The sequence below is a fragment of the Scardinius erythrophthalmus genome (genome assembly GCF_964197995.2).
Source record: "Scardinius erythrophthalmus genome assembly, chromosome: 4".
Lineage (NCBI taxonomy): Eukaryota > Metazoa > Chordata > Actinopteri > Cypriniformes > Leuciscidae > Scardinius > Scardinius erythrophthalmus.
Genome location: NC_138224.1, coordinates 7026933 through 7039804, shown reverse-complemented (window position 1 = coordinate 7039804; position 12872 = coordinate 7026933). Strand labels below are relative to the sequence as shown.

The 12872-nt window shown below is 39.5% G+C and overlaps 3 protein-coding genes across 3 annotated transcripts; 2 read left to right on the top strand and 1 right to left on the bottom strand.

Moving 5' to 3' along the window:
* Positions 1-169: 169 nt before the first annotated feature.
* LOC308690059 (uncharacterized protein) lies at positions 170-3921 on the top strand. Its single transcript, XM_081364295.1, has 4 exons — positions 170-293; positions 1167-1877; positions 1970-2002; positions 3149-3921. The coding sequence occupies exons 1-4, from the start codon at positions 182-184 to the stop codon at positions 3196-3198; spliced, it is 906 nt and encodes a 301-aa protein (XP_081220421.1). The 5' UTR covers positions 170-181; the 3' UTR covers positions 3199-3921.
* Positions 3914-8639, bottom strand: osgep (O-sialoglycoprotein endopeptidase). The gene is made up of 12 exons (XM_081364293.1): positions 8361-8639; positions 7807-7926; positions 7589-7708; positions 7335-7510; positions 7079-7174; positions 6895-6944; positions 6719-6797; positions 6552-6617; positions 6367-6457; positions 6213-6288; positions 5994-6092; positions 3914-5758 (listed from the first exon to the last, which is right to left on the bottom strand). The coding sequence occupies exons 2-12, from the start codon at positions 7919-7921 to the stop codon at positions 5719-5721; spliced, it is 1008 nt and encodes a 335-aa protein (XP_081220419.1). The 5' UTR covers positions 7922-7926; positions 8361-8639; the 3' UTR covers positions 3914-5718.
* Positions 8565-12864, top strand: apex1 (APEX nuclease (multifunctional DNA repair enzyme) 1). The gene is made up of 5 exons (XM_081364294.1): positions 8565-8723; positions 9086-9205; positions 9286-9449; positions 10618-10810; positions 11741-12864. The coding sequence occupies exons 2-5, from the start codon at positions 9145-9147 to the stop codon at positions 12253-12255; spliced, it is 933 nt and encodes a 310-aa protein (XP_081220420.1). The 5' UTR covers positions 8565-8723; positions 9086-9144; the 3' UTR covers positions 12256-12864.
* Positions 12865-12872: the final 8 nt, after the last annotated feature.

Below are 12872 nucleotides of genomic sequence, written 5' to 3'. Positions count from 1 at the left end.
AAGTTTGCTTCTAATGTACTGGAAAACTACATGCAAATCAAGATAATGGCCAGATTTTTCTAGTTATCATCCATAATATAATTTCAAATCTGCTCACGAGCCGTTCCCTCTCTTTTTCGCGCCATCAGCACACCGGAAATTGTCATCGCCCCCATTTCCCCCTGGTGACTGTCACTTCCGTATGATCGTATTAAGCAACACGCCGCTGCGCGACATACTCACGTACACACACAATAAAGTCCAAACTGCTCTTAAAAACCGGATTTACCACACCGAAATGCATATCAAAACAGGTAAGTGTCGTCTTTAGATTGTATTTTGCTTGATTTGGATGTTAAAGTGCGAGAGTGTTTTGCAATATGAAGTTAACGTTAAGTTGTTTGTGCTCGAGCGGGACGAGACTTATGAAACTTTTGTTTCTGGATCTTTCCGAGGTCACTAACATCTTTCTTTGTTGTCGTTCAGATTTTGAATGATCTGAAATAAAAGCAGTGGCTGTTATTTAATCTGACGCTTCGGGTTTGTTCTGCTGAAGGCGGTTGTTATGGGCGCTAAACATCCAAACATAAGCGGCCTGCTGTTAGCGTTAGCAATGTCGACACACTTAAACATTCAAACGTTTTGAATGATATTGTGAAAAATATTTAACGATATAATAGTGGGTTAGACTCACAAACGCGTTTATTTAATTCATTTAGGCTGTATATCAAATGTGTGCCAATGACTGCGTGTTAGTGTCGTTTCTAGACCAGTGCTGTAAAAAAAAATCGTGTATCCAAAACGTCACTATCATCTGTAATGAGATGTTATTAATAAACGCTTAGTTGGAGATATTTTACTGAGCTGTCCTAGTTTCTCCGGTTAGTCCTCTCCGAGTTTGCAGATGTGTGAAGGAGGCGACGGATAGAAATTTCCAGTTACTTCTTGCTACGGCTCACTGATTCAAGACTCATTACTTTGCTTTGGGCATTTGTTTGCTTTCCTCCCATGCACTGTTTTTAAGATTTATATGTTAAACCATAACACAGTTATTAATTTAATGGAATATTGTAATGTATTAATGGTTAGGGTTTGATATGATCAAATGAACATTAGATTAAAACTCTAGATTTTGGACAACTGAATATGTTTCGTGATTGAATAATTGGATTTGATTTATTTTTTAGGTACTTGGGAGTCAAGCAATGCAGTGTGCGAGTCCGACCCCTTGTGTGATCCGGCTGTCCTAGTGTCACCCCCTAAATCAGAACCACAGATCCGAAACCGTCGCCTCTCTCCCGGCTCTGGCAGCTGCGGTGGGGGAGGAGGGGGCTGTTCCTCTGGGATGGATAAACGTCAAGCCTCACCAAGTAGCCTGGAAGGTTCTCTTAACGGGGTGGGCCACACCCAGACCTTCACATCGAGCCGCGACAGAGAGCGTCGCACCCAGAATAAAGCAAGAAGCTTTCGACGAGACGGCCCGAGAGCGGGGCCACGTTCAGACGAGAGACACTCCAGAACCGGTCTGAAAGAACGATGGGTGGACAACAGCTTGTCTTTGCTTAAACCTCCACCTGCTTTCCCTGTGAAAGACAGCCCTGCCAAACTGCAGCCGGCCGTCAGCTACGCCTCCAAGGTGAAGGCAGGAGGAGGTTCTGTTGGGGCGGCAGAAGAGCCACCTGGTATCGGGGTTTTGCTGCAGAACCAGTGGGGACTGAGTTTCATCAGCGATGGCCCGGAAGCAGATGTTCCCCAGGAGAAGAGTCCGGTTGTCCATCCAGTAGCTGGAGAGGTTACTGAGTCTCTGCCCGGTCAGGTCCAGAGAGGCTCTGAGAGTTCGGAGGAGCTGCTGCTTAGCTGTCGCCACCTGGAAGAAGCCTTGGAGTATCACACACAAGGTAAGACCATATAGTTGCGGTTGCACAAGGCATTAAGGTTTGTCTAACCACTCTATGCTTTATCTCACTGATTTTTTTCTTTTAATCCACAGAATGGAATGCAATATTATGGAAACAAAAACAAGGTTGGTGTCTTTATTTTCGTTTAGTGGTCGACCGATATAATTTTTTTGACGGCCAATGCTGATACCTTATAGAGCAGTGATTTTATTTATATATTTTATATATATTATTTATATATATATTTATATATATTAATTTATATGCATTCAGTGGTCAACATTTGAAGTGGATCAAAAAAGTTCATCAAAGTTGTCCTAAGACAAGAACGGCTATTGTTCAAAATTCATGTATAACTTTGAACTTTTGAGGTTTTCATCCACTTCAAATGTTATATATATATTTGTTTCTCACTGTTTAAAGATAACAACATTTGCATAACTGCTGAAAAGAGTTGTATTCAGGTGGACTTGATAGATAAATCTATAAAATAAACTTTTATACTTTATATGGTAACTTCTTGATTCTGTAATCCTACTATAGTATTTGTAATAAACAAAAAGAAATTGTTTAAAAAAATGAATAAAACACAAGTAAACACTGTAACCAACTGTGCACTCAGTAATCTGGTAATATATTTTCTAAATTAAAGACAGGTAATGTTAATTTTACGCACAGCACACAGTGAATATGACATGAATTAGGCCTAGACAGTGGCCAACTGGATAAAGTGCAGTATAGTTTGAAATCAAGGGTTTAAAGTTTGCCCATCGTGTGTCCACAGTGAAGCTGAACTCTCTTGTCCGCATCCGAAACCAACGTTTCACACAGTAAATGTTTTTATGTAGTCAGTAGTCTACAAAATGCAAGACTTGTGAAATGTTTATTAGATTTTTCAAAAGCTTGTTTAAATCATATAATTGCATATTTGCTGAAATTGCATTTGCCTCTTGTTACTAATTATAGAAAACAATGGAAGGTTAGGCTTTTTGCATATAACATCTACTTCCTTTGTTTAACAGTTCTTTATAATAATGTATTGTACAGAACTGTTAGACAGACAGTAAACTAATGAAAACTGGAGCTAAGACACTCTGCGTTTGTCAAAGTAAAAGTACCACTTCTGACACATCAGCAAAACAAAAAACGTACCTGCCAAAGCCAGTAATTATAAATGCCAAATTTTGGTTGGATATATCGGTTGACCACTATTATTAATATCCATGAATGACTATTTTTAGACTGTCATTAACAGACTCTTTGTTTTTCAGACCCTGGAAAGGTTGTTTGGTACAAGAACGCCCTGGAGTCGCCCGCCTAGCACACACTAACACAGCTTCACAAACACACACATACGAGACATGCCCCGCACTCAGGTTATCGCCCCTTCAACATTTCTACCGAGACACTTTGGACTTGTTCCCCCTTGAAGATCGATGTCTTGGACTTCTCGGTTGCCTTACAACAGAGTCTGCCTCAGGCGCAGAGTCCCTCTGCATACCTCTATCATTTTATTGGTGGAGGATTGTCTCTTTTAAAGGAAAAAAAGCGTTATCAAGCTGCAATTTTATTTCAGTGAACTGCAGTTTTACAGTTAAGAAATCCCTTTTATTCCTCCATTGTTCCTACTTGTGTGCGAGTGGTTAAGTCAAGCACTTTCTGACCTGTAGTTGAACACGTCATCCCTTTCTCTAAAGACTGAGCTTGTTTTTAGAACCAAATCCAGAATGTCTTTTTCATCAGTCTTCCCTCCCACAATAATCCCTTTCTTCCCACAAAAATTGTTCTCATGAAGTTTACAGAGGTGCAGCTGGCACGTTATGGCAGCACCTTCAAATGTCTATTGGTCTTAATGCTGTTTTTTAATATATATATTTCACCCAGATTGAATGTCGGTCATGAATCCTAATAGGAATCCGTTGCTGTGTATGACCTCATTTTTTTTTTTTTTTTTAGAAACATACAAATAATTTACACTGGAAGGTGTTCAGAGATTTAATCGAACAGTGTTGCATAATAAAAATGAATAAACTTGTTAAAATATTTCATGGTCTTCTGGTTTTTGTACAACGCAGAAATGTATCTCAAATAAAAAGATGGATATTTAGTATTTCAGGAATCCATTAGTATTTATAAACCGCTTGTCTGCATTGGGTGTAATATAAAGTGATGAACCAAAACATTATGACCACCTGCCTAATATGTTGTTGGTCCTCCACGTGCTGCGAAAACCGCCCTGATCCGTGGAGGCATGGATTCAACACACCCCTGAAGGAGTCCTGTGTTTCTGGCACCAAGACTTTAGCAGCAGATCCTTCAAGTCCTGTAGGTTGCGAGGTGGAGCCGCTGCGCATCGAACTTGTTGCTCCTGCACAACCCACAGATGCTCAATTGGGGAATTTGGAGGCCAGGGCAACATCGTGAACTCTTAATCATGTTCCTCAAACCATTCCTGAACAGTGTGTGCAGAGTGCATTATCCTGCTGAAAGAGGCCACTTCCACCAGGAACACCGTCGTCATGAAAAGTTTTACCTGGTTTGCAACAATGTTTAGGTATTTGGCATGTGTGAAATTTACATCCACATGAATGGCCATGGTTTCCCAGCAGAACATTGCCCAGTGCATTAAACTCCCTCCACTCCTCTTGTTGTCGTACCACAGTGCATCCTGGTGCCGTCACTTCCCCAGGTAAACAGCATACACGGCCGTCCACGTGATGTAAAAGAAAACTCATCGGACAAGGCAATCTTTTTTCCACTGCTCCAAGGCCTAGCTCTGACGCTCGCATACCCATTGTAGGTGCTTTGGACGGTGGACAGGGGTCATCATAGGCACTCTGATTGGTCTTTGTGAGTTTTGATAAAATTCCTCCTATAACCATCACAAAAATTTTGTGTGACTTGTGCCACAATAGCTTTCTGTTGGCTTTGACTAGACGGGATAGCCTTAGTTGCCCTCGTGCATCGATGAGCCTTGGGCGCCCAACACTGTCACCGGATTGTAGTTTGTCCCTCCTTGGAACACTGTTGGTAAATTCTTACCACTGCTGACCAGGAGAAACCCACAAGCCTTGCTGTTTCATAGATACTCTGACCCAGTCGCCTTGCCATAACAATTTGGCCCTTGTCAAAGTCACTCAGATCTCTATTCCTGCCCATCTCCAGTATCCAACATGTTGATTACAAGAACTGATTGTTTGCTTACCATCTAATCTACCCAGACCTTAATATGTGGCCTTGTTTGGAGATGATCAACGATATTCACTTCACCTGCTATGACTGGTCATAATGTTTTGGGTCTGCATTAAATAATCTTGGATTAACATTTTTGCTGATTCACCACCACCACCAATATTTAATGATGCCATATTGTCCATTGCCCAATGTTATTGATGCATGATTGTAAGTATAATGCTTTTATACAGCACTTTACATCATGTTATCAAAAGAGTTGAGCTGTAGGTCAATGTTTTTACAAAAATATTAGAAAAAAATTCCTTTCTTCAACTGGGATATATAAAACCCTACAGTATGTGTACTTTCAGTGTACTTACTTAAGAAAGCACTGCTAATATAAGGTAACTACATGGGTTAAGTTTAGGTTTATGGGTAGGTTTAGGGTTGGCACCTAGTTATAACCCAGTTATTGTATTGTAACTAAGTACATAGTATGTACATGGTGAACAGGACTGTAAAAGAAAGTGATAACACTTTTTCTGTCAATGATGTGAAATGAATGAATGAATATTGAATTATGGGATCATGGATTTTAATGAAAAAAAATTACAACTTGACATTTAGGGCAAATTATATTGATAAGTAATCAGTTGCAGCAAAAACATCAGTCTCGCCATGTGACCTCTACTTCATCTGTTCTGTACCTGAAAAACACAATAGACTGTTAATGAATGATCACAGTCACAGTTAAACAAGAGAAACGACTGTTATCTCAGGTCTATATTTAATCTCAACATGCAATGGAAAAATCAGTAGCCTAATGACAAAATAGCACTGTTATCTTTTATGGGAAGCAAAAAACATGCACAAAGCAAAACGTTTTATCAACCGAATGCCTAGCTTCTGGATGATGTGATGGTTATTTGTGAAGCTGTTTACCTTTGTGTTATCCAGGAGTCTGACAGCTCTGTGACCTGACCCGAGCGGAACATTTCCCAACCGGCCTGTGCAATCATTGCTCCATTGTCTATACAAAACCTGAAGGCATGATATCACATGAAGAGATTTACAACCATGACACTGACTCAATGTAATGAGAACAAGCTATCATGAGTTCTTTCAGCAGTGACATCCCGAAAGAAGGCGATCCTTTCTCACCTCTCATCCGTGGCAAAGATTCGAGCACCTCTCTCCTTACACATGACCCCCATCATCTCCTGCAGACGCATGTTACCTACAAAAGAGCACGCATTCAGATGTTGACAAAACTGCAATGAGACTAAACACACTGTATTTCATGTGTAGCTCTTACAGCCGACTCCACCGACGATCAGAACCTCCTGAGAGCCGCAGTGAGCCATGGCTCTTTCTGTGATCTCCACCAGCATAGCGAACAGAGTCTCCTGTCAATCGCATGCTATTTTTAGTCACTTCTCATAATCATAAATTAATGTGTGTCTTATTGGAAGCATGATGAGCATAAGTTCAAATACGCACTTGTAGGGAGAAACACAAATCCTCAGGTGTGCACTGACTTGTACTCAACATTTTGTGAGCAGCGTCCTGCAAGTGAACAAATTATTGAGGGAAAAAGTTTTTTTTTTTTTTATAGAACTGCAAATAGAATTTAAAAAAACAAAAGACATTCCAGCCATTCATCTCACCTCTATATAAGACAAAATCCCAGAAAATGACACATCCATACCCTTCACCGTATATGGCAGCTCTATAAACTTGGTTCCCCTTAAGAATGCATACATACATAAATCAACCAAATGCTTTTAGACAATTTAGATATTTAATGCTTGTACATGAACCATTAAAGTGCATGGAAATTTACTTCTTTGCCATCTGTTCAATGTTGTATCCAGGGCTGGGATCATTTGATATCTGTGAATACAGGTAAAATCTTATAATTACACAAACCAAATCATCAAAGTATATTTTCCAATCCTCCTACAAGGTTATCAACCAAACAAACATAAGATTCTACATATGTGTTTTAAAGTTTATTAAGCACTGACCTTGATGACCCTGGCAAACCGGTCCAGGCAGTTTCCCACAGCAATGTCGATAGTTTCTCCAAATATTCTGTAACGTCGTTCAGAATATGCAATAACCTGAAGAGAATTGCAATGTAATTCTTTCAAGGAGTGAAATGAAGGATATATTATATTGAATTGTCTGCACTTAGTATATATTATATGTATTATAGTATATATTATACTAATTTTAAAAAACAAATGTTTTGTTCAATGTGTAAGACTTCTCAATTCTTGCCTGAGTGTTTCCTCCGCTCACATATAGTACAGTGGGGTTTTGGGCATTGGTGATCAAACGGCCCATTTCTATGTGCCCAATACAGTGGTTCACCCCCAGCAATGGCTTGCCCCACAACTGGGCGACTGTCCTGGCCACAACTGCCACTGTCACCAGAGGGGCCCCCATTCCTGGCCCTGTACAACAGAGATATTTGATGAGCGGGGTAGGGTGGAAAAATGCACAGTATACTACAGGTAAGTAAAACCATTCACCTTTAGTGTACGCCACACAGTCAATGTCTGCAGATTTCAGCCCAGCTTCATCAAGTGCCTCCTGGAGGACAGTGAGAATCACACTGCGGTGGTGTTTGGCCGTCTCGCCAGGTAGGAACCCTGAGAAGATCATAAGAAAGCAATGATAAAATAGTACTGGTGGCAGCTTCTTTTAGTTAAAGAGGTAAAGACTGACTGGTGAGGTCTGATGAGCTCACCTTGGCCAGGTGGGGTGATGTACGTGCGCCGGGGGTTTGACAGAACTTCCCCATCTCTGATGATACCCACACCGATCTTATTAGCACTGCCTTCAAATCCAATCACCACAGTCATGGTGTCTTATTTGAGAATGAAACAGGAATCATTTGATTAAAAAAATACTACATTCCTTTCCCCCCTCAATATTCAAGTCCTGCAAAAGTGCTCTTATGTTGTGAATGTAATATTAAACGAACAGGTTTAAAATATACACTTAATTTTTATTATATATATATATATATATATATATATATATATATATATATATATATATATATATATAGGTACTGCATTAACTGTATATTATATAAATGGAGTTTAATTAATTCTGCTGATGTCTGGCTGTCACGGAGCTCTGTGACGCATGCTGTTGGATAAAAGAGTCTGGTCATTAATAATATTGATTAAAATGTCGAGATTATCATGGTTTTGGTTAATTATACTAATGCATATACTAAAAATTATAATTTTGACTTGCTTAATCTCTTAATTTCCACATCTTCTTCACACTTACCACACACTCGTTGGCTGTAAGACCATAACAACAGTTAAAAGGGCTTTCACAATATGCCTGGATGAAATTGATGGGTATAAGTGGGATAATACATTTTTTTTAAAGCTTTATGAATGTATTTAAAATTTAAAAAATGCCAATTCCTTTCTAATGTGCTGAAAATAAATGTATTGTATTAATTGTTTTTTTAAAAACACTTATTTTAGTCAGGCAATATCTCGGGCACCTCTAAATGGGGAAACGTGCGCCTCATCCTGCCTCATCCACACTGCCGAAAGCTTCGTGCCCGTCCGTGTAGAGCAATTCATAGACCTGCACAGACTGAGCTATCAGTGTAATCTCAACTAAAGATTAAAGTGTTAGGTAAGAAAGAGCTATCTGTATATAATGGAATGCACATTTATATTTAATGATTTTTCAGCTCGATTAATGTGAAAATGTCCAAAATCTGAGCGTGATTGGTTCTTATTGTTTCATTCATTCAGGCCGCATTTTTTTTGGCCAACTTACGGACTGTTAAGTCAATTTTCTAATTTATATTCGTTCGTTATTTCAGCACACTGCAAGCACATGTATTTTGGTCTATGCAGTTTTAGTAAATTTTTTGATCGCTTTTGTTCGAACTAATTAAGTTCTTACGGTCTTTGTTGTTGACGGTTGCATAGCTTGCAGCGCACGATTCATTGAACATTTACACATTCCATTGCGCATGTCCTCTCTTGTAGGTGTACGTGTGTGTGCCGTCAGTTTCTTTCGTGTGTGTGGTCTTAAGACAACTGTAAACATGCCCAAAAGAGCCAAGAAGAACGAGGAAGCTGTGGATGGGGAGACTGGCAATGGAACTGGTACAGTGTTTTAAAACCTATATAAGAAAGCTGGCATCCTCACAGATTATAATCAGATAACATTAACCTTTCTGTCCCAGCACCTGCAAAGAAAGAGAAAAAAGGGAAAGAGCCAGAGGCCCCGATTCTGTATGAAGATCCTCCAGATAAGATGACCAGTAAAGATGACCGTGCAGCCAACATGAAAATCACCTCCTGGAATGTGGATGGTCTGCGGGCATGGGTCAAAAAGAACGGCCTTGATGTAAGAGATCACATGCATTCATGCACTCAACATTTAAAGTGCCCCTATAATGCTAATTTTAAGGTTCATAATTTTGTTTTTGAGTCTCCTGCAATAGAATTTCATGCTTCCAAAGTCAAAAAGCACCTGAACTTTTTTTTGCTCAAGTTTTTTTTTGCTTTTTCCTCACAAGGATTCAGTCTCTCTAAACCTCTCCTCTCTGAGAGTTCTCTCAAAGGAACTCTATTTTGATTGGTCAGATGACCGAGTATGGGGTCTCTGTGGAACAAAAGTGGGCGTTTCTAAATTTGTGGGTGTTTTCAAACTGGTGGGTGTTTATAAATCATGCAGTGAAAATGATGCCCTTCACCTGACCCCACCCTTAAACCCTACCCCCACTGTGACGTGGGCTAATCAGGTAACGCGGTCGAAAACACCCCTCTGTTTATGGCCTCGCCCACTGTTCTGGTAACTCCTAGTACTGTCCTGCAGATACCTATACTTAGAGTGGCCAAGTCTGTTTTGATTGGTCTACTGCTTACAGCACGTGTTGGAAACAAAACGCCCATTGCCATATCTGAATTTCAGCTCCAGAGCTTCCTCAGCACTTGATACACAGTGATACGAACAGTAACGATGGTTTCAGTTTTACAGAGTCAATCTCATCCTTTTGAAGAGCATGAAAAGTGGATTTGCTTTTGCAGCGGAGAAAACAGCATCTTCTCGACATGTTGATAACACAAACCAAAGTCTTCCAGTCTCAGCTACAACTAGTGTGTTTGAGGGTCAAAGTAGACATTCACGGGCAGCCAGTGAAAACCATAGGCGGGCGTTATGTAAATTTGTTACAAACCTACATAGGATTGTGCTGGAAGTAAGACTGGAATTACTGACGACTCGTTTCAGGCAGTTCAGAACACAATAACTCCATTTATCTGCACTTTGATCTTTGAAACTTTGCTACGCTTTTATATTCGCAAACAGCTTTATATCACACTACATGATAGGTAATATCCGAAAAAGTGTAAAAGGGGCACTTTTAACACAATGGTTGTTTTACATGTTAATTATGGTCGTTCTTGAACACTCTAACCCATATCTGTCTCTTTATTTAGCATTTGTGTTAGTCTATGTCGGATTACTAGGAATATGAACCATTTTCCACTGCTTTGTTGTTGTCTGCTTGCAGTGGGTACGTAAGGAGGACCCAGACGTGCTGTGTCTGCAGGAAACCAAGTGCGCTGAGAAAGCCCTGCCGTCTGATATCACTGAAATGCCCGAGTATCCACACAAGTATTGGGCTGGATCAGAGGATAAAGAGGGTTACAGCGGAGTGGCCATGCTCTGCAAGACCGAACCCCTCAGTGTCACCTATGGTATTGGTAAGTATTACAAGGCATGTTATTCTTGTAAAAAAAACTTCATATGATTCTTTTTTTTGTAGTATTAAAGGGATTGTCCATCCAAAAATTTCAAACCTGTATGTATTTCTTTTTTCTGGGTAACATAAAAGAAGATATCTGGATCTCAATGGGAACCGAAACTGTTTTTTTTAAATGTCTTCTTTTGTGTTCAGCAGAAGAAAGAAATACATACAGGTTTGGAACAACTTGAGGGTGAATAAATGATCACAGAGTTGTAATTTTTGGGTGGATTATCCCTTTAAAGCTGCAGTCTGTAACTTTTGGCGCTCTAGCGGTTAATAAACAGAACTGTATGCGGAAGAACATTGTAGCCGGAGCTACTTCTCTCTGTTTATGTCTATGACGAGTCATGCAGGTGCTGGGGTTGTTCCACAGCGGAACCAGTAGTCCCAATATAAACACTTATTATAGGTGTATTATAGTGATTCAGGATAAGATAAAAACACTGTTTGGAAAATGGATTCATGTACTCGATTATTATGTAAATTTTGAACACAAAAAAAGTTACGGACTGCAGCTTTAAATACTAGTTAATTTGTAGTACAATAATATTGTTGCGACAGTACTATATTTCTTTATTAGTTCAATTCTTATCATTTTAATAATATTATTATATTGTCAGATTGGATTGGAGAGAAACTGGTTTTACTTTTTTGTCCAGAGCTGATCACATGCCTGGTAACCCACATTTGTCTTTATGCTGTGTGATTTAAAAACATTTTCTTTTTTATTATTATTATTCATCAGTTGCTATTCTATTCATGGAAAAACTATAAAAGTGTTATAAAATTATTTGATGTTAAATATCATAAAGTTTTTTACAATCTTGTCCAAATTACAAATCTTGAGTTTTCTGTAAGCTTAATATCTCTTTCTGCTTGAAAACAGGTAAAGAGGAACATGATAAAGAGGGTCGGGTTATCACTGCTGAGTTTCCAACTTTCTTCCTGGTCACGGCGTATGTGCCAAATGCCAGCCGTGGTTTGGTGCGTCTGGACTACCGCAAGACCTGGGACGTGGATTTCCGGGCCTACCTGACCAACTTGGACCAGCGCAAGCCCCTGGTGCTGTGTGGCGATCTGAATGTGGCCCATCAAGAGATCGATCTTAAAAACCCCAAGGGTAACCGCAAGAACGCGGGCTTCACCCCAGAGGAGCGTGAGGGCTTCACGCAGCTTCTTGAGGCCGGTTTCACCGACAGTTTCCGGGAACTGTATCCGGAGCAAGCCAATGCCTACACCTTCTGGACCTACATGATGAACTGTCGAGCCAAAAACGTCGGCTGGCGTTTGGACTACTTTGTGCTGTCGGCCGCATTGCTCCCGGGTCTGTGTGACAGCAAGATCCGAAACACGGCCATGGGAAGTGACCACTGTCCTATTACCCTGTATTTGGCTGTGTAGGTTTCTCAGGGCCACAACCATTCAGTTCCATAAAGAGAGTTCACATTTTAGTGCTTCATGCATATACACAGAAGGGTCTAGTCAGTCCTATTAGTTCTAGATTAGCATTTTCTTTCTAAATACCAAATACATGTCCAAATATAAGAATATGTGGGCTGCAGACATATATTAAAGAAGTCATGGTTGGTTAATCAAATTGTCTTCTAGTTTTGCAGCTTTGGTTCAATATGCTGATAGATTGTTTTGACACTAAAATGTTTTAGAAAAAATTCCTGTTATCTAAATGACAACTCCCTGCCAAACTACTGTAATAAACATTGTCTCAGTGCTGTGATTATAACAAAATGTTTTGAAGCTTGTAAAATACCTTGACCTACAACGATGTATGATGTGATATAATGTTTTTTGGATTTTGTCTTTGGTGCTATTTTAACCTTTGGATTTTACAAGACTCCCAACTTAGTGAAGTTAGTTGTAGTTAAATCTTACATATATCACAAAGATTTGAAATAAAGTAGTTTATAAAAAAAAGAATAAGTCTCTGATCTTATTTTTTTAATTTTTTGTTAAACCATATAATTCTAATTAAAGTCATTAACAAACATTGTCCAACTGTA

Excerpts from the sequence above, each read along its gene's own strand:
- osgep (XM_081364293.1), bottom strand. The coding sequence starts at position 7,921 with ATGACTGTGGTGATTGGATTTGAAGGCAGTGCTAATAAGATCGGTGTG. Across the intron at positions 6,798-6,894 it reads ATTGAACAGATGGCAAAGAA|GGGAACCAAGTTTATAGAGC; the intron begins GTAAATTTCCAT and ends TGCATTCTTAAG. Across the intron at positions 6,458-6,551 it reads ATTTGTGTTTCTCCCTACAA|GAGACTCTGTTCGCTATGCT; the intron begins GTGCGTATTTGA and ends TGCGATTGACAG.
- apex1 (XM_081364294.1), top strand. The coding sequence starts at position 9,145 with ATGCCCAAAAGAGCCAAGAAGAACGAGGAAGCTGTGGATGGGGAGACT. Across the intron at positions 9,206-9,285 it reads GGAGACTGGCAATGGAACTG|CACCTGCAAAGAAAGAGAAA; the intron begins GTACAGTGTTTT and ends TTTCTGTCCCAG. Across the intron at positions 10,811-11,740 it reads CAGTGTCACCTATGGTATTG|GTAAAGAGGAACATGATAAA; the intron begins GTAAGTATTACA and ends GCTTGAAAACAG.
- LOC308690059 (XM_081364295.1), top strand. The coding sequence starts at position 182 with ATGATCGTATTAAGCAACACGCCGCTGCGCGACATACTCACGTACACA. Across the intron at positions 1,878-1,969 it reads CTTGGAGTATCACACACAAG|AATGGAATGCAATATTATGG; the intron begins GTAAGACCATAT and ends TTTAATCCACAG. Across the intron at positions 2,003-3,148 it reads ATTATGGAAACAAAAACAAG|ACCCTGGAAAGGTTGTTTGG; the intron begins GTTGGTGTCTTT and ends TTTGTTTTTCAG.